General features: G+C 51.3%; 1 protein-coding gene across 2 annotated transcripts in view; it reads left to right on the top strand.

The window, feature by feature from the left end:
* KDM4B (lysine demethylase 4B) overlaps positions 1-20,310 on the top strand; it is a 132,256-nt gene that overhangs the window by 56,691 nt on the left and 55,255 nt on the right. For both annotated transcript variants that reach the window (XM_054717483.1, XM_054717484.1), the window contains exons 8-9: positions 15,457-15,506; positions 19,929-20,032. In XM_054717483.1, the coding sequence (XP_054573458.1) occupies positions 15,457-15,506; positions 19,929-20,032 (154 nt within the window). The remainder of the gene's footprint in view (positions 1-15,456; positions 15,507-19,928; positions 20,033-20,310) is intronic.

Here is a 20,310-nt window from a genome sequence, read left to right as displayed (position 1 = left end):
GAGCTAAGGTGACAGAAATACAGCAGTAAAGAGTGTTTTAGAGCAGAAACCTCCTCCTGAGAGCAAATGTAAGCATGTTCAGGGAGCTGTGGGGTGCTGGGCTCATCCAGGGGATCATGGAGAGGGGAGGAGCGCCTTCTTGGTCACTTTTCCAGTCTCTTCTTTTGACCATGACGATGACCGTGGCCACGGTACCAGAGCTGGTTGTGCTTTATTCCATTTGTGCCTAACCCGCTTGCCCACTGCCTCCTTCCAAGACTCCTGCGTATGCGTAGGGATACCAGCACGACTTTGCTGGATGCAGTTGGGTGGGCATTGCAGTGGTGTACTTTGGCGCTGGGGAGCACAACGGTGGCGCGGTGCTAGCATGAGCGGTTTAACACCATGGCCAGGAGTGTCTGTGCATGCAGGTGCTTAGGGGAAGTGTGGCTGTGTCACCACGGCCCAGAAACCCTCCCAGCCCTCCTGGCCATCCCTCAGCCTCGCTCTTGCCCTGATGCCCCAGACCTGGCTTTCTGCTTGTCAGGATTTGTGTAGTAAATCTAAAACCGAAAGCTGGTTTTGGTGTTTGAAAAATTAACTCCTGATGCTAGAGAGACCTTCGAGTCTCACCCTGGGCAATCAAGCGCTATCGGACTCTGAGACTAGGATTGTGTTGCTCATCCCCATGGTGGGTTTGGCAGCGGGCAGTTTCAGAGCATTTTGTACAGCATGGCACCACACAGTTTTAATCACAGATCCTTCCATTCACATGACTTGTTTCTCTCACCAACCTTCCCTGCACTAAATTCTTAACAGCCTGGCTGAGCCTAGCGGTGGGTCACGTGAGAACACGTGCCTGTGCCTCTCAGGCAGAGCAGGGCACCCAGGAAACCCAGTGCGTTTAGGGGCGCTCACCCAGGGGCTCCCACCCTTCAGTGCCATCTGTCTCCACGGGCTGGTTCCTCGCGTGTTGCTGCACACTGGCAGGGACAGACACAGTTGGTGTTTGTTCAGGGAATGCAAAGTGATTTTAGCATCGAGTTAAGCAGAGGAAGGTCAGCCTTCTGCTAAGGAAAAATCTCACCATGTGCTTCATCCAGAGCCAGCAAGACTAGGGTGGGGGGTCTGATATTTCTGACCAGCTGTTGCTGTACTGTGAGCCCAGACAGCTGGGTGTCACTGCAGCCGATGGAATTAGGAAATGGGCTTTTTGTTCAGGGGTGGAAGGTCCCAGGATGGACTGGGGCCAGGAGTTCCCAATGTAAACACTATGAAGTTGTTTCTTGTTCTTTAGTCATTTGTTATAAGCTTGTCTATTTGTCACTGTTTTGGTAGTGTACTCTCTCTTTTTTTAAAGACTTTATTTTTTTGAACAGTTTTAGATTTATGGAAAAGCTGAGAATGATAGTACAGAGATTTCCCATGTGCGTCACACCTGTCTTATTATCTTTTATTAGCCTGGTACATTTGTCACAATTAATGAACTCACACTGATGCACTCCTGCTAACTACAATCCATACTATATTCAGATTTCTCCGTTTTCCCTACTGTCCTTCCTCTGTCCCAGGACCCAGTCCAGGATCCCAAGTGACATTTGGTTGTCACATCTCCATAGGCCCCTCTGGGCTGTGACAGTTGATCAGACTTTCCTTGTTTTTGGTGACCTTGACTGTTTTGAAAAGGGATTTTGTGGGAAGTCCTTGAATTAGGGCTTGTCTGGTGTTTTTCTCATGGTTATACCAGGATTCTGGGTTCTTGGAGAAAGGCCCCAAAGTGAAGGGCCCTTTCATCCCAATATTCAAGGTCATGTGTCACCATGAGTTGTCATAGTTGACATTACCTGGCTGAGTGTGTCGTTCTCTTGCGTCCCCTTGCCATGCTGCCCTCTTTGAAGTGTGTGTGGTGTTTTTTTTGTTTTTTAAAATATATTTTATTGATTTTTTACAGAGAGTAAGGGAGAGAGATAGAGAGTTAGAAACATCGATGAGAGAGAAACATCGATCAGCTGCCTCCTGCACACCTCCTACTGGGGATGTGCCTGCAACCAAGGTACATGCCCTTGACCGGAATCAAACCTGGGACCCTTCAGTCCGAAGGCCGACACTCTATCCACTGAGCCAAACCGGCCAGGGCGTGTGGGGTTTTTTTTAAATCGCAAAACTTCCAATATCAGAATTGGGAAGAGAATAATTAGCAGAACAGCCCCGTGCCTAATACCCAGATTGGACAGATCTGAGCCTTCTGGCATACTTCTGTCAGATATTTTTCATTTCTTTCCTTTCTCCTTTTCTCAAGTTGGGGTAGTTTCAGTATTTCTGTTGCTTCATAATACATACATAATACAATGCAGAGTTCTGGCTTGCATTGGTTAGTTCACACTTCTGTAGGTCAGAACCAAGGCACAGGCCAGCTGGGTCCTCAGTTCAGGGGCTCAGAAGCTGAAGTCGAGGTGTTGGTGGGTCCTTTTCTGGGAGCTCTTTGGAAGGTCCACTTCTAGGCTTATTCAGGTTATTGGCAGAGTGAGGTCCTTGTGTTCTCACTAGCTATCAGTCTTGGGTGCTGTCTGCACCTAGAGGCCCCTCATAGGTGTCCCCCTACATCTCCAGGGAATCCTCGCGGATCCCCTCACACTTGGCACCTCTGACTTGAGGACCAGCCCCTCCCCTCTTAAGAGCTCACCTGCTTAGAGGAGGCCCACCAGGGTAATCTCTCCAATTTTAAGGTTTACTGATTTGGGGACCTTAATTTTAACAGCAATACACCCTCATGGAAGCACTGGGAGAAATGTTTCAATAACTGAGAACAGTTGTGTGAGCCCCAGGGGCCAGAAGTATTGGCGACATCTGAGAACTGTGCTTGCCATAGTGTGTTCCCTTTATTATTATTATTTTTTTTTAACCCTCACCCGAGGATATTTTTTCCATTGATTCTAGAGAGAGTGGAAGGGAGGGAGGAGGGCGAGAGAGAGACAGAGAGAGACAGAGAGACAGAGAGAGAAACATCGATGTGAGAAACACAGTAACTGGTTGCTTCCCACATGCGCCCCCACTGGGGCTGGGGAACCTGCACCCAAGGTGCATGCCCTTGACCAGGAATCAAACCCATGACTCTTTGGACCTCAGGCTGACACTCTAACCATTGAGCAACCAGCCAGGGCTATAACTTTAAAAAATATATTTTTATTGATTTCAGAGAGGAAGGGAGGGAGAGATAGAAACATCAATGATGAAAGAGAATCATTGATCGGCTGCCTCCTGCATGCCCCCTACTGGGGATTGAGCCCACAACCTGGATATGTGCCCTTGACCAGAATCAAACCCAGGACCATTCAGTCCGCAGGCCAATGCTCTATCCACTGAGCCAAACCAGCTGGGGCTATATCCTTTTTTAAAAAAATCATGAAACTTAACATAGTACGGAAAGTATACAAAATATGTATGTACCAATATATATATATGTATAGTTAACCAAATGGCTCTACAGCCAACCCCTGGGTAACCTTCATGATGTCAGGAAAAGCACCTTCTCCCTACCAGGCACTGGTGCCCCTCCCTGGGAGGCTCCCTCCCCATCCAGAACTGATGACCACCCTCCTGCCTTTGATGGCGCTCCTCTGTGTCATTTTTCTGCTTGTGTCTGTGTCCCTGGGCAATTGAGTGTTGGCCAAATTTGAACTCCATAAATGGACTCATTTGTATCTTGCATTTATTCCTGTTACATGTGGCGATAATTTATTCATTTTCATGGCTGTAGAATTTTCCATTGTGTGACTGTTCCTCCATCTGTTTATTTGTTCACTGTTGATGGACATTTGGGTTGTTTCCAGTTTGCGGCTGTTGCAAACAGTGAGTCATCTTTTACCTGCCACTGTGTAAGAAGTCCATTAGTAGACATGATGATGAGATGAGAAATAACATATTAGTGCTTCTTCTGATGCTTCCTATGTGCTAGGCAGTGCTTGGAGTGACTTCTTGTACTTGTCTGCAGCCCCATGCCAGCCTCCATCGCAAATGAGGCGTAGACACTGGCTTGGAAGTGGTGGGACTGTGACTTAAACTAGACCATTGGCCCAGCCCGCATTCCTAACCACTGCTCTGCTCTGCCCCTCAAAGTATCATTCTTTGAATCAGGAGGGGTGGCAGTTTTTGGCCAGGTAGTTGCTCAGCTTTGGAGACAAGGTACGTCCTAGCTGGCAAAGTTGGTCCAAACTTGATCAAGTTCAGGAGAGACGTACCCTTTTCTCACAGGGCCCCTAAAACAATCACTGAATCAAACTCCACTAGCTGAAATAGAAACTGGTAGGTTCTTGTGGGAGATGGGAGGGGATGATGCAGGAATGTGGGGCCCCAGGCTGAGGTGACCCTGGGCATAAGTGTCCAGGTGGGGGAAGAAGGAGGGAATGTTCAGGGACCTTTGATAGACAGGCCTGGGAGGCAGCATCCATGGCTTCTGCCCACATCTCATTGTCTGTTGTCCAGTTACACGGCCACACGTTAGTATGGGAGGCTGGGAAACATAGTCTGACCATGTGTCCAGGAGAAGGGAAAGAGGTGGGTGCTGAAAGAAGGTGGTTGTCAGGTTGTAGAGGGAGACTGGTCTGCTCAAGCCCTGGACTCACATGAGGACAGATGCCATCTGTCAGGAAAGGAGCTTACAGAGTGGCTGTACCTCCCCTTCCCACCCCCGCAGCAGGGCCAAGCCTGGCATTCTGGGCAGCCTGGGAGCCCCTCAGATGGAGACAGGGAAGCTGCAGGGGTGAGGAAGTCTGTGGAAGGAGAGGGACCAGGGCAGCCCAAGGAGGGGCCCAGCTGGAGGATGGGCGGCTCGATCAGGAGCTGGAGTCTAGAAGTTTCCTGGGCTAGAAAGCTACTGCACTGAGGCATTCCAGGATGATTCCTCTGGCCAGGAGGGTGAGTTAGCATGGGAGGGAGGATCCAGGGCCTGGGTGGGGGCGGGCAGGGTGGGTTAGCCTTGCTGCCTGGTCGCCAGCCCTCTATGCAGTTATGATCACTCCTGCCCGTCTGCCATTCGTGGCCACAGGCATCACTGGCTGTCGCGTAGACCCGCTGGCTTGCTTTGGCAGGAGCAGATGGCCCTTCATTTTAGAGTCTTTTGTTCAAAGTAGGTGCTTTAGAGTTGGCCCAGCGATGCTCTGCATTATTGTGAGGCTGCATGATTTTTGCTTTAGGGCAGTTGGAGCCAAGAAAGCCCTCCTGGTTCCCACGTTCCTGGTTCTGGGCTGGAGCGCACCTTTCCCTGCCCACCATTCTAGAAACTGTTGGCTCTTTGGTTTGAAATGTCAATCTGGAGACCCTCCCACGGGCAGTGTTTAGATTAGGAGTTGATTCAAAGGGGGGGGGGTGTTCTGGGGCCACTGCAGGGGTGGTGGCAAGGGGCTTTCTGTTGCAGAGAGGGGCATCCTGGCCCAGAGTTGCTTATCCCCACACCTGTCATTCTAGCTGAGCCATGAGCGATTTGGGTTCTGTTTTCAGGGTCTGGTTTCCATGGCGAGGTTGCTGCCAACAGATTTCAGCTCCCCAGAAGGGAGATTCTGGGAGTCTGAATAGGGGAAGTCTGCTTAGCTTTGCTCATAAATCTGGTGGTGAATGTGCTCCTCTCAAGTTAGCCCATCAGTAGCAGATGGGAGCCCTTGTGGCCTTGGGATGCTGTGGGGCAGGTGCAGGATGGGACCAGAGGTGGCCGTGTCGCCAGGATGAGACACGCTAATGGCCCTTGTTCAGCAGCTTCCTATGAGGCTCGATCTATCTGCTCTCTCTCTCCTGATTGTGAGCTGAACAGAGCTGAGCCAACGTAACTTGTGTGTGAGCTTAACCCGCCCCAAAGTGCCAGGGTCCAGTGTGACTCGGGAGTGACTCTGAGTGCCCTGTGGCTTTCACCTCCTGGGCAGGAGGCTGAGACCCAGATGGTCTTACACATGGAAGCTGGAACCCCTGATGGTCACAGGGCCTGTTTGTAAAGTTTGTTTAATCCTCATGCCCACCATTCTAGAAAGCTAGTCCCCTAGTTAAGAGGGCAGGTCAGGGGTACCCAGGGTCAACTCTGGTCCTTCCAGTTGCCAGGGGCCTCGGCTGCCAATGTGTGTCCACACGAGATTCAGTAGGCCTTGCGAGTCTGTGACAATGAATGCAAATACCAGTGATATGGGAAGTCATTTTAATAGATCTGAAGTCTCCCACATAGAAGGTGTCCTGACTGCTCTCAGCCTGCAGAGACCTGGATTTCAGCCACCCTCTCAGGCCTGTACCAGCTCATTCCCACGTCCTGGGCTTGTGCTGAAGACTCAGGGGTGGCTGATGGCCTGTCGAATTCCTCTCCACTGTGGTCAAATGGGAGCCAAGATCTTTCTCTCTTGAGTCAGCAGCCCCTATCCCTTCAGACACTCCTGTCCTCTCAATAGATCATCCTTGCTCTTTTCTGTTCAGACCATCTTATATGTTTCAACAGGAATAAGTCAAGCATGTCCCCTGCTAAGGCACACACGCTACTGGAGGAGGAACTTGGTGGTGGGAGCAGCCAGCGTCACTAGATACCACAGGGTTCTGGGCACACTGGGAGGCTGCCCCCTGGTTGTTTTACAAGCAGAAATTCAGACCAGTTCTATGAGAGGAGATTGAGGTCTTTGTAAATGGCACAAAGTTCTCACCAGCCCTGTGTCCCATGAATTGGTCTCCCCCACGCTGGCAGCATAGGCCCTTTCTTCCCACTCTTACTGGATGCTCAGTCACCTGTGCCTGTCTTTCAAAAAAGCCTTACCTGAGAAAGACCCCCACAGCTTTAAAAACAGCATAAAAAACAAGCCCACTTGGCATCCTTGGTCCTGTCATGTACCAAAAATGATTCACGTGCCTATAATAAATGGGCTGGGAATCGGATGTCTCCAATTCAGCGATTAATTGCAGGCTCAACACCACTCACTTTGTAAAGTCTGCTCCTTTAATTAAAGTGGGCTGGCAGTGTGTGCACCAACTCCCGCTCCCCTGAAGCTGGGCCCTGTAGCTGCGGGATCTCTAGGGTGCTGACCCATCCCAGATCCCCATGGGGAGGTGCTGCAAACAGCTGGGACCCAGTAGAGGTGGGGGCAGGCTGGGCGCACCCCTCCCCCTCACACACATACTCCCGGCCCCCACCCCGGCTCAGTGCACCTCTGTCTCCTGCCAGCAGGCCAGTTCATTTTTGCATTCCTACTGGCAGTTGGTCGTCTCCGTCTGAGACATCCCATTTTCTCCGAGCAGATGCTCCCAGGACTCTGTTTATCTCATGTGTAGGTTTCAATAAAAATGTCATTATTTCAAATCATTGACACTGCTGATGTGAGATACCAAATTTCATTCTCTGTTGTCTCGGAAAACGATCCATTAAAGATAAAACTGCCATGGCTCAATAAGGTCCTTTCCTGGCAACAAGCCACCCTGGTCCTGGGCTGATCCTATCTTCCCAGCAAGTGTTCATATCTGTCCTGGGGTGGGGACAAATGAGGGAGGCTGCCTCCCCGTTTAACAGGGCTCCTCGGGAATTAAGATGGGATTTCCAGATAAACTGGGCTGCTATCCCTCTGCTGTCAGACCATTTCAGTCACTCTCGTAGTGAGGGAGCCGTGCAGCCCAGGCCGCGCTCCTTTGTGTAGCAGTGACCAAGTAGGGGTGTACAGGAGTCCCCCCCAGATTGTAGTTTCCATGTGTGCACCAACTGTTCAGGGGCCTGGAAACGTACTTCTGTTCCGCTCCCGAGTGTTTAGGAAAGGGCCTTAGCCTCCCCTTCCTTCCCTTGGGCCAGGTCCTCTGGAGTCTCCCTTCCAGGCTCACTGGGTTGGTGACAACGCTTCCTCCCCTCCCAGTGGGGCGGGTAGGCCCAGGGTGTCTTGGTGGTTCCAGGGCCGGCTATCCATCCAGGCCTTTGGACCTGCTCCCTCGTGTTTCAAGGGCAAGCCTCTCTGCCAGGTGCTTTTTCTGACATTTTTTATTTTGCTAGACCAGTGGTCGGCAAACTCATTAGTCAACAGAGTGGCAAACCGAGGCTCGAGAGCCGCATGTGGCTCACGAGCTGCAATTTGCCAACCACTGTGCTAGACGATCCACTTGTCCTGCTTACCTCTGCTGTCCGGGATACTGTTAGCAGTGCTTCTTTCATATTTCAACCATAATGATAAGGCCACCCTGCTCATAGCCAGCGTAATGACTTCACCAAACTGCAGTCAGTGTTGTTGTCACAATCAGTTGGCACCCCTACCTTGTTTACTGAAGGACTTGATCACAGGTGAGTTTCTTGCCCTTTCCTGCTCTGTACAGAGACACCAAGTGGTTGTCACCTATCAGCATCAGCCTCGCAGAGATGCATCTCCTGGGTCAGATTCTGATTCTGTCAGCGGCAAGCACTCACTGGGGTTTATGTTTGACCTTGTTTGTGGTGAGGAATTTCTGCTTTCAACCCCAGGCAAGGGGCAGGAGCGACCTCTGTAGGTTTCATAGTCTGCTGTGGATGTTTCTGGTGCAGAGGAAGAAGCCTGTCCATGTGTTGATTTTTTAAAATTCTGTGCCCTTGCCGGACTGTTTTGTCTTGTAGTTCATCACCTTGTTCTCGTTAGTTTTCCAAGTAGAAGATTGTGTTACTTAAAAGAAAAAAGCTTGTCCCTTTCCTTCTAATTGTTATTCCCCTTTATCTTTCTCTTGTCTTACTACCTTGGCTAGTGTCTTCAGTATGTGCTGTTGAGTGGCTGTGATAATGGGCAGCTTGCCTTGCTCCCAGCTTTCCAGAATGCGTTCTGCCTCACTATGAAGTGTGACCGTAGGAAGGTTACTTCTAGTCCTAGTTGACTAAGAAATTTTATACTGAATGGTTTGGAATTTTATATAGATTTTTACTTGCAACCCTGGGGATAAATACTTGGTCTTATAATACATTTTTGTGTCTGATTTGCTGATATTTTATTTAGGACTTTTGTGGCGTGAGACTGGCCTATTATTTTCCTGTGTATCTTTATCCTGTGTTTGTGACAGGGTTTCTCACTCATTCATTCATTAAAAAGTATGCCAGATTCATAAAATAAGTTTACTAACATCTGATGCTTCTGTCTGCTCAGTAGTATAAATGGGTACTGGCCCTTAGTGTGAAGGTTTACTAGGACTCTCAGTAAAACCACCAGCCTCTATGACTTTGTCTTTTCAGGGTTTCTGGTTTATCTGATGGGGCTTGTATTAACCTGGTGGATGCCTTGGTCTAAGGCACAGAAGATGCTGAAGAGCTAACTGCATCTGTGACACTGAGCCCAGTACCTGGGTTGGGTACCATGGCTCACCACTCCTGCGTCCTCAGGGCTGGGACAGGGTTTGTCTCAGTGGCCATCACATCAGGGGTGACTGCTTGTGATTGTGTCTCTGGGCACATCCACTCCACAGTGTAGACAAGTGGAGTAGTGAGGCCATCCTGGCCCAGCTCAGCTCTAACCATCTCGGAGATGGCACTTCTGTTGCTGGGGACTCTCGGGAAAGCCTGTTCTGTGATTCAGTCATTCTTCTGGGCCTGTCCAGGCCTTGGGGCAGTGTGCTGGAACCGTCCCACCGACTCATGGTGAGAGAGGTCACAGGCTGTAGCCACATAAGGGCTTTGTGTGTGGGGACTGCAGCAATAATGGCTTTAATGTCTGCCCAGCATGCAGGGCCCTGGCAGGGCCGATGGTATTTGGAGCTGCCTCAGCCTCCTGGGCCTGTGCGGGTGGGTGGCTTGCTTGTGCCAGGTGGCCTCCAAGTTGACACGTGGTCTCGGTACTTCCAGTGGACTCTGTCTTCTTGTTTCTGTTTCCGTGATTACAGCATGTTAAATGACGATGGGCCTGTCTGCCCAGGCCTTGTGCAGACGCTGTGAAATTAACTTTCTTCCCTTTCGACACGCGTCAGGCTGAACTGACATTTCCAAAGGACTCCCGGCTGGACCCCTGCTCTTGGCATGAGTTTCTCAGCAGAGAGGGAGGGCGGGGAGATGAGCCTTCTTATCACCGGGGCCTAATTGCAGGAAGCCATGTGCCAGTGGAAGCTGTCAGGCTCAGCGATGAAGTTCCAGGTACTGTTGTCACTGGCCGAGTCGAAAGAGTCTTGGGGGGAAAAAGAAAGTCAGTGTTATGGTGTTGCAACTCCTGATTCTGAGCAGGGCGGTCCCAGGCAGGAGCCCCACAGAGACTGGGGGGCCTCGCCAGGAAGGGTAGTTGAGGATTTAGAGCTTCAATTTGAGAGCCTGGCCCCCAATCAAGTCTCATTATCCTTGCAGGGCAGGACAGGGTGCTGGGAATTACCTCATTACCATGTAAATGCCTCTCTCTTTGAAGGGGAGCTAGTCCACCTGTGATAGCCCTGCAGCCCAGAGTGGCTGGCAGGTGCGAGGAAATGAGGGGCCAGTGGCCAGACCCTCCACCGGGCTGTGGGCTGGGTGAGAGTGCTTCCACTGGAGTTTCACAATTCTGGTCCTGAGGGTTTGCCCCGTGACCACAAATTTTCTTGCTGGTCTGAGAGGCAGCAGCCCCTCTGGCATTGCCTGTCCATGGCCCAGGAGAGGAGGGGCAGAGGCCAACCATCTTCGCTTTTTGGGATCTTGTATGGCTTTCCTAGGGCAATGACACACAGGATCCTGGGGCTGCTGGGTCAGCGGGGTGGCAGGTACTGTGGTGCATGCACCCGAGGATAGCCCTCTCTTGGGCATCACATCACCCATCCAGGGAGATGGCTCCAGGCGCCTACTGCTGGTGGATACAGGGAATGGTGGGAGTCCATGCTGAGAGCCAGTTGGTCCTGTGAGGCCCTGTCGCACATCCTCATAACTAATGGCCCCCGAGCAGGTCCCTGATCTCCAAGATGCTCTGTGTTCCTCTTCCTGACACACTCATTTAATTTTTAACTCACAAGGCATTTGCTTATTTATTTTCATTGTTCTTGATAATAATTCTAAGCCATTAGAGGGGAAAATTATATTCAAAAATGCTGTTTCACACTTTATTTGTTTGATGATTTAGAGCGATAGAAAGTAGCACATTTGCTGGCTTTTATAGTCTGATAATTATTCACATCCATCAAGCCATTCCAGGGGAATAAACAAAACACCGAGAAAATGACACTATTAATAGCATCCTCCTTGGCGGACAGGAGACTTCCCCGGCCGTGTTGGTGAAATGGAGGCTGCCTGTCCCCTGGCTGAGGCGAGCAGCCCTGCCCACAGAGGACACATTTCCTTGTAATCACCTGGCTCCATCAAGAGCCACCTGGCCAACCTGATGAGGCCTCCACCTACCCAGCACCCATGACGCACCCAATGTCACAAGCCCTGGAATTTCTTTATTGGTCCTCTGGAGTCTGCCATGACCTGCTCTGGCAGAAGCCCCTAAGGTCCAGGGCCTCGAGGTGTCCCCAAGCCACTGGCCTGGACTCAGGCCTGGCCTCAGCAGGGCCTGGTGAGAGGTCTTATCCTCTGGCCTCAGTGTTAAGCCAGGAACATTGGGCCAAATGAAGCTCCTCTCCAGTGTCCAGTCTTTCTAATATGTTCCTGAACCCCAGTAAACAGGTCAGATTCTCAAACATGTAGGTGGGTCTGTTGGTTGGTCCATTGTTTGAACTGTGAAACTGCTGAACTGTTGTTTCTTAACCATCATATGGCTTTTGGGGGGGCCTTGGGTCCCCATGGCGACCCGGTTTCTGGGCTCCTGTATCTCCTGTTGCACATCCCGTGAGCTTTATTTCTAGTCTAAAAACATGTTATTTTCTCACCGAAGCCCCTGCTATTTGCAGACAACTGCCTTTCCGACAACAGCGTCTGGCAAATGACGCCCGATTTGTCTCTCTTGGCCTCTTCCGTGCTTCCACGACATTAAAGCAGGGTTATGGAGCCTGTCAAGTCCTGCTGCAGCCCCTGCAGGGTTACCTGACTGGTTGCCAGGATACCATTCCAACCACGCAGCCAAAGATATGAACCAAATTTTCTGTGACGTTCTGGTTTAGAGGCGTCCAGATGTACTTTGTGTCAAAAAAACCTTCAAAAGCAGAGAGAAAGTAGGGAGGGATTTTAAAATATGGAGATAAAGACCCAGGTGGATGGAGGATAGCTCTGGAGAAAGTTCCGGAGGGGCAATTCTGGCTTGGCTAACCTCAGGGCTGGGACTTGCCTTGTGTCCAAAGTGGTGGCCAACGTGTCCTCTAGGAGGTGCCTGCTGTGACTGCCCTCAGCCACTGTCTTAGAGCCAGGCTCCCACAGGCAGGGCTGGGGACTGTGGCCAGAGGGACCTGGGTGACTCTGCACAGGTAGCCTGAACCTCCTCCTGTTTCTGCCTCTACCTCTAAAGCCCCTGCTCACTTCTTCCCTGCACTCTGCCCTGTTCCTTTCTCCTCACGTCTCCAGACTGTGCCAGCATGACTGTGCTGGGCTGCACTCTCTCCATGCCCTCCCACTGGCCTAGGAAGTTGACTGCCCAGGAGGGCCCACTAGATGCTACTTGTCGGAAGGGGAAGCTTGACTGAAGCACGTGGCCAGCCCTGGAGGACGCATGAGGGCCTATGTGTAGCAGGGCATGAGGGGTACCAGCCTCGCTGGAGAGGCTGGAGAAGAACGCTTGTGCTGGTGGAGAGTGGGCTTGGGGAGCCAGGAGAGGTTCTGAGCAGCATGGGGGCTGAGCTGGAAGAGGGAGAGAGGCTGGAGACTTCGTCCTAGCCCAGTCCTGAGACAAACAGGTAGTCAGGACAGAGCTCCCATGGCCTTCTGCCCAAGGAAACCACATAAGAACCCTCTGCCACGCAGGTGACCAGGGCTGTCACATATAAAGAGAGGCTGCCTGGGGTTGCCAAAACTGATTGATTTTGGCCCTGAGGTGTGACCTTGTGATGAGGACAGATCTCTTGGGGAGTGAGACAAACTGCCCCTATGTTGGTGACCAATATACTGACTCTCTTTTATGGCCCCAAGAACTCGCTCACTAATGTCCTGACAGATGCTCCCTGCCTTGAGGGTTAGCGAACACACTTGCTCAGCTCCAATAACTGCTTCTCCTTCTTTCCCTTTTTTTTTTTTTCCTTCCAGAGCCAAACCTGAGAGCCTGGATGCCCTGATCTGGTGGCATGACACTGGGTGGGCCTGTGACAAGGATACTGTGCTCAGGGCTTCTTGGGGGCCCTAGGTGGGACCCCCACAAGGCTCTGCTCTGGGATCCCCACAGGGTCCTGGGGACTTCTCTCTAGTGGCAAATGTCAGTTCCTGTCATTTGGAAGTGAGCTGTGACTGGCTCACTGGGGCCCCTATGTCGTCGGGCTCACCGGGGCACCCAAAAGGTCAAACCTGGTGGGAAGGGCCCAGTGGGAACCTGTGGCCCACAGTTCCGGAGTTTCTTCCAGCCATTGGAAGGCCGCAGGACTCGGTCATGGTCCAATGGCTATGGAGTCTTTACTGTCCTCCTCCCGCTCCTCCTTTGACCGGCTCATCTTCAGTGTTCTGTGTTGTTAAGGTCCCATGCCCCAGTTGTACCTGCCTTCCTCTGAAAACTGAGGTTTTCATCTTGCCATGTCCCTGGGGCTTGGGCTAGCATGGCGTGTCATTGGCAATGGGGCTTCTTGGCACCACCGAAGCTGCCACTGAATTGGTCCAAACGGTGGGAGGCACTACTGGCTCTGGGACATTGGAGCCGGCAGGCCCCATGGCTCCGGCTTCCCTTCCTGGAGTCCTTCTAATCTCCCCAGGGGCTGCTTTCCTGAACGCTTAGCCTAGTGTCCTGCCGTCTGTACTTTCTGATAACAGAGGAGCCACGTTCCAATGTATTAAACTTTTAACATCCACCAGACTCAATTAATCTTATCTTTACAACTCCCAATTACAGGCGGTAATTAAGTGAAAGCAGCATTGTAGACTGGGGATACTGCATTAATCATCACAGCCTTGGTGCCATGAGTTAGTCCTTCCAGTCTGCTGGCGTCTTCCCAGAAGGGACAGAATGTTTCATTTCCCCATTTGCCCGGGGGGGGGGGGGAACGGGACAGTAATCCCACAAAGATGCTTCAGATTGGGGTTAACTTTTATCGTCTTTGGGTAAGCGATAAAAGGCCATTTTAAAAAGAGTAACCTCATCTTTGTACAGATGATGGAAAATTATCTGACAACAACAGAATTGAAGGTGCTGGGGCCATCTCCTCAAGGGCCCCAGAGTGCCCAGAAATTAATTATTTTTATCCTTTAGATTAGAGACAACACAATACTCACTTATCTCCTACCCCGCCCCCTTTTATTTTATTAAAAAGGAATAATAGACCTCTCAGTTGGAATAGACTTAACCAGCTACAGCATCTGGGCGATCTTTCATGTTCCCTGTGGGTACCCATCCTTTGCCTGCACCATGAGGGAGGGAGGAGGGAGTGACCCAATGATGCATCTTCACATTTGACTCATCCCAGAATGTGAGATAGTGGCCTTTTTTATTCTGGAACAGGGTCTGTCCTCCTCAGCACTATTTAGGGGCCCTATTGTTCTCTGAAGGGGCAGTCCTGGGCACTCTGGGGGGTTGAGCAGCATCCCTGGCCCCCACCCACTGTATGCCAGGAGCACCCCTAGTCATGACAACCATGGGGACATGGCCCAGTGTGCTTGGGGGGGGGGGGGGGGGTGGAGGATGGGACAGGATCACCCTGGTTGAGACCAATTTTCCTGGAGTCCCTCCTAGATGGGACGTGGGTGTGCTCAGCACTTTGTGTCATTAGAACTTGCAGTTCTGCCTGCATTTGTCCAGAAATTGAGGTTTTCATCTTATCAAGTCCCCTGACGTGGGCTGGGGCTGGCATGTCAGTTGGGTTGGGGCTTCTCAGCACCACTGTATCATCAGCTACACGTCGTCCCCCCCCACCCCCTGTCCAGGCCTCTTGTCCTGTCAGCTTCCTCACAATAACATCAGTGGGGTGTCACTCTCCCTTCATTTGTTTGTATGCTTCCACTGCACATTTATTTTTTATTTTTATGATGGAGCCTCGTACTCTTTCAAATGTAAAATGAGTAAAAATAAATCTTATGAAGTGGGTGACATTCTTCTCCCTGAAGCCTCTTTCCATCTTGGCTCCTGGGCCTGGGAGGGCAGGCTGGCGACACAAGGCAGCCAGGGTCCCCACCCCTCCAGCTCCAGCCCAGTGCTTTTATTGTATTTTTTGTTTTGTAAGCCTTATCGAGGTTTAGTGTCGCTTAGCAGGGAATGTCTTCACTCCTGGCATTCAAGAGTGCTGTCACAACCCCCTGGGTCCCTGGTCTGTAGCCCTTCTACCTCACCAACCCCTTCTGTGTGGAATTCCTCCCCTGACGGCGCCACTCCCCTCAGCGCTGACCACAGCTACAGTCACATGTCTGCTCTGTGCATGAGCTGTGTGTCTCTCCGAGGCCACACAGGCTCCCCGGGACTCTCAAGTGTGTGGTGGCCACATGAGCTCACTTCTAACATGCCTTCCTTCTTGTAGGTACGCCATCCCACCGGAGCATGGCAAGCGCCTGGAGCGGCTGGCAATTGGTAGGTGTCTGCGGCCAAGGGCTGGGATCTGGGACCTGGGCAGGGCGAGGTGGGGCAGGTGGGGTAGGGAAGCAGTTTTGCTGTGTGTCTGGGTTTCAATTCCTGGGAGTTGCAAGATGTCACTGTCTTATTTTACCATTTTCTTGCACCCCTGTGATTAGATCCGTGGTCCATCTGCTAGGGGGTTTGTCACTTCATGGATTCTGCACAGAATGCCATTGCTTTAAACGCCCTTGTTTTCTGGTTTCTTAGCATGGAGTTCTTGGATGTGACCACAGGCTCCCGAGGGCCAGGGAGGGCAGCTGTGTTCTGTCTCCCCTCCCCCCAACGCCTGGCACTGCATCTTACCCTTTTCTAAGTCTTCAAGTCTTTGTTCAGTCTGGAAAATGAGAAGTTAGTTAGGAGCACCCTCACCTGGGCCTCAGAGTGCATGGTGACCACAAGGTCCCTACCCTTTTGTGCGGGGTTCTGACTCACCTGGGCTCCCTCATCAGATGTCCCTTCCAGCAGCCACTGTCTCACCATCTGTATTTGGATACTTGCTGGGGCCTCAGGGGGCCAGTGGATTTGTCTGAGGGGGGTCCCAGGCCATGTCTGGAGAGGGGGCACCCTTCATGGCACCCTGCTTTCTGTCAAGGGCCAATGGAGTCTGGCCCTTGCTTGTCATCTGGAGAGCCAGCCCCTCCCTCAAAGGCAGCACTCAGGTCGGGGTGGGGTGATTGTTTGGGAGCCACTCCAACAGCACAGGGCCCATCTGATCATCCTGACCCTCCGGGTTGCAGTGACAGGCAGCCCAACCCTCCCAAAGCAGCCATAGAGCCTTCTGGAAGCCATCGCTCAACATTGGTGCAGGCTCTCTCACTGCCGGCCACAGTCCTCTGGCCCCTCCTCACACCTCACCAAAAATGCCCGTCACTCTTTTTCCATTCCCATTGATGTTTTGACTTGGAGATGGGAATGGTGGATCTTTGTGAAAAATAGGGGCCCCTGTCCTAGCTGCACTCGCAGCTATGTATGTGCCTGCTCAGCAAATACTACATGCCAGTGACACAGATCCTGAGAACGGAGGAAGGGTGCGTGGGTAGGTGCCTCCAGCCTCCCAGGTGGAAGGTGGTAGTTTGTTTAACATTTCTGTTGGAGACCTGAACCCTGTCCTCATGGGAAGAGCTGCGCCCTGCTCTCCAGAACATGCTCATGGTAGAAATGCCACAGTTGCACACAGCCCTAGTCAAGGTCTATTTCACTTAGTATGCTCTAAAATAAAAACCAGATTTAAGATGTTTTCCCATTGCATTTTTTAAATACTAGTAGACATTTAAAATACATTTTTAAATCCTCATCTGAGGATACTAATATGTTTTTTATTGATTTTTAGAGAGAGCATGAGAGAGAGAGAGAGAGAGAGAGAGAGAGAGAGAAACATCGATTTGAGAAAGAGACATGGAGATTTGTTGCCTTTCATAGATGCCCCAACTGGGGTCACGTCCCAACTGGGGATCGAACCCACAACCTAGGTATGTGCCCTGACTGGAATTGACTCTGCAACGTTTTGGTTCGTGGCACAACTCTCCAACCAACTGAGCCACCTGGCAAGGGCTAAAATACAAATTTTAATTTAAGAATATTAGTTATAAAATTATTTTCCCATTATAGTTTACTCTTGCTGTTATAAAAAGTTACCACAAGCGCAGTGACTTAAAACAATACAGATTCTCTCAATTTTTCTGTAAATCTTAAATTACTCTTTTAAAAGTTTTCATTAAAAACAAACAACCCCACAGATTCATTTCCTTGAAGTTCTGGAGGTCAGGAGTCCAAAATGAACCTTTTGGAGCTAAAACCCAGTTGTGGGCAGGCCTGGTCCGTCCTGAGTTTCCAGGGAGAATAGTTTCCAGCTTTTTCCAGCTTTTAGAGGTGCCGCATCCCAGGCTCGTGGCCCCTTCCTCCATCTTCACAGCCAGCAGCTCAGCCTCTTCCATCTTCACTCTGACCCTCCTGAGCAGCGGTCACCAACCTTTCGGACCTCACAGATCACCAGTGGTCTGTGGACCACCGGTTGGTGACTGCTGCTCCTGAGAACTCTTATGAGCACCCTGTGATGACATTGGCTCTCTGGGAAATCTAGGGTCATCCCCATCTTAGGGGCTTTAATTTAATCCCATCTGCAGAGTCCCTCTCGCCAGAGAAGGGAACGTATCACAGGTTCTGGGGATTAGGACACGGGCATCGTGGGTAGCCGCTGTTCTGCCTGCCACACCTACAGAGCCACAGGAGAAAACATCCCCGGGCAGTCAGTACGGACATGCCCTGGTGAACATATGGCTGACATCACCTGACCCTCGCCAATAACTTCTCTAAAGTTCAGCCGTTAGCCACGCCCGGACTGTTGTCAATGTGCCTTTTCTACTAGAAAAGTTTCGGATGATCTGAGTGCAAGCTAGAAAACCTAGGTACGCTCTGGGGCTACTGCCTGTCCCGATGGTGCTTTCCCTGGAACTGCCTGCACCATTCCTACAACCAGGGCCTTGCTGTCCATGTAGTTTCTGACACTTGAGGTTGGGGTCGGTGCGGGAGGACCTGTGTGGTTGGTAGGAAGCTTACTGGCTGGGGCTGGAAGAGGAAGAGTGAGCAATCTCTGAGGTCTACGGGAGGCCACCCATCACTGCTTTTTGAAAAATAGGGACTCATTAAGACTCCTCGGCAGGGTGGCTGGAATTTGAGAAACTGGGCTTTCGGCACTGGAGGAGGGTCCGGAAGCTGTGGCGAGGCCTTCCTCCACGGCCCCTCACTCAGGCCTGCTCTCCCCCCTCTGAGCAAGGACAGGGAGTTCCAGGGCACATGAAGCCTGCCCCCTTTGGTGCCTCTTTCAAACTTTGTTGGGGGCAGGCATCTCCGACTTCATTGTTGAGATGGGTGGAATGAGTTTGTGATTAATATGGAAAATGAATAGCTGCACTCCAAATGGGCTCACTGGGAGAGTTGTGGAGCCCACAGAGCATTAATGTGTTGGCGCATTATTGGTGCTAATCACTTAAAATGTGCGCCTTTATTAGAGCTTTAATGAGAGCCACTTAAACTGTGCATTAAAAAGAGGAACTGCAGAGAGGCCGGCGGGCCAGGCGGCAGGCAGCCATAACTCTAATTGAAATGCTTTTAGTGCAGAGGAAAGTTGCAGGATTCAGTAATCTTTTGCACTTTCCAGAACCTTGCCATTGTGTCCTTTCAGCCAGGCGCCATCTGCCAGCATGGAAAGTGTCAAAGCCCCTTCTCCCCAAGTCAGCGTGTGCATGTGCTTGCACACACATGTGCGCATCCACATGTGAATGTGCCCTCTCTGACCAACGACATATCAAGAGTGGGTATCAAGGCCTGTGTCAGCTTCCAGAAGGGTCGTTGGGCTGGCTGTGCCACAGGGTCAGTCCTGGAGGGCAGTGGATGCTCCTGGCACATCCCACATCTCATCCTCACCGAATCCTCATGGCAGCGCTTCTTTGCCACCTCTCGGTGATGGTTCGCGATGAGAAGACCAGCTGCCTTCTGGTGGAATTGCAGACCTTCAAGTGGAATTCCAGAACTTGCTTTCCTTTAACCACAGGATGCAGCTGTCACTGATTTAAGATTCAGCCAGCAAGTGGTTTGGAAGTGTCCCTGAGCTGTGTTAGTTAAACACGGTTTCTGAGCAGGTAGAGCTGATGGCCGAGTTCCACATGTTTATAAATATTACCTTAGGTTAGTTACACGGTATATATATATAGTCTTGGACAAAAACCGTGCCCAAATGCAAACTTTGTAACAGGGTTAGGGACCTGTGCTGTGGACGCAGCCAAGATGGGCTGCTCTGCCATTTCCCCACAGGACTATAGGCCTTGGGCAGGTTAGTTGATGGCCTGAGCCTTTGTCTCCTTACCTGCCCGGTGGCTGTGTGCGCGAAGAGCCAAGAGCAGAGCCTGGGCCACTCTTTATTGCAGACTCAGGAGTGGTATGTGGGTGGAGAGCACCATTCACTTCTCACTTACCACAGCTTGTCTGGTCTAGAACATCAGCTTTCTTTTGGGCTGTGTTCTCACGTGGCTAAACGACCATTTGGATGCAACACAGTTGGTCTTTGGAGGGGAAGTGTCTGTGCAGCCATGCCACGCCCCATGCCCCATCTATGACAGGTGTGCTGTGGGTGTGCGCCCTGTCACACAGACAGCCCTGGCTTGCCCTCTGTTCCAGGTTCACTAAAGGAAGGCCAGGGAGTGTCACCATTGCGGTCACCAGCAGAGCTCAGGGTGTGTGATGGTCCATGTGGTTGATACCCTTGGCTCTGCAGGCTCCCTGCTCTGTGCTCTGACAGGAGGAAAGAGCTGCCCAGAAAGAGCTGTCCTGGCCCAGCCCCCACCCTGGTCCTTAAACTGATGCCTGTCTTTTTCACTCCAGGGTTCTTCCCCGGGAGCTCCCAGGGCTGTGACGCCTTCCTTCGGCACAAGATGACCCTCATCTCGCCCATCATCCTCAAGAAGTACGGGATCCCATTCAGCCGGGTATGTAAGGGCTGCTCCAGGAGGGGTTTCTGGCCCAGGTGATCACAAACACCCCAGGAAAACTCTCTTTTTAACCCTTAAGAAAGTTCTAGAACAAGGGCAAGCCAGGGGAGGAGGACCCTGTGGGAGCCTGGCTTCTGAAGGTTTCCCCAGAGCAACAATTTGTCAAGTATGGTGGCAAGTTCTGCGATCAGACTCTCATGCCTCACTCTCACCTGAGTGTCAGCCAGTGGGAAATTGCTTCTATTTCAGTCTAATTGCTGGCAGCTTTAGTGCTC

The sequence above is a fragment of the Eptesicus fuscus genome, chromosome 6 (genome assembly GCF_027574615.1).
Source record: "Eptesicus fuscus isolate TK198812 chromosome 6, DD_ASM_mEF_20220401, whole genome shotgun sequence".
NCBI lineage: Eukaryota > Metazoa > Chordata > Mammalia > Chiroptera > Vespertilionidae > Eptesicus > Eptesicus fuscus.
The sequence above is the reverse complement of the archived record's forward strand: the minus strand, read 5'-3'. Positions and strand labels throughout refer to the sequence as shown.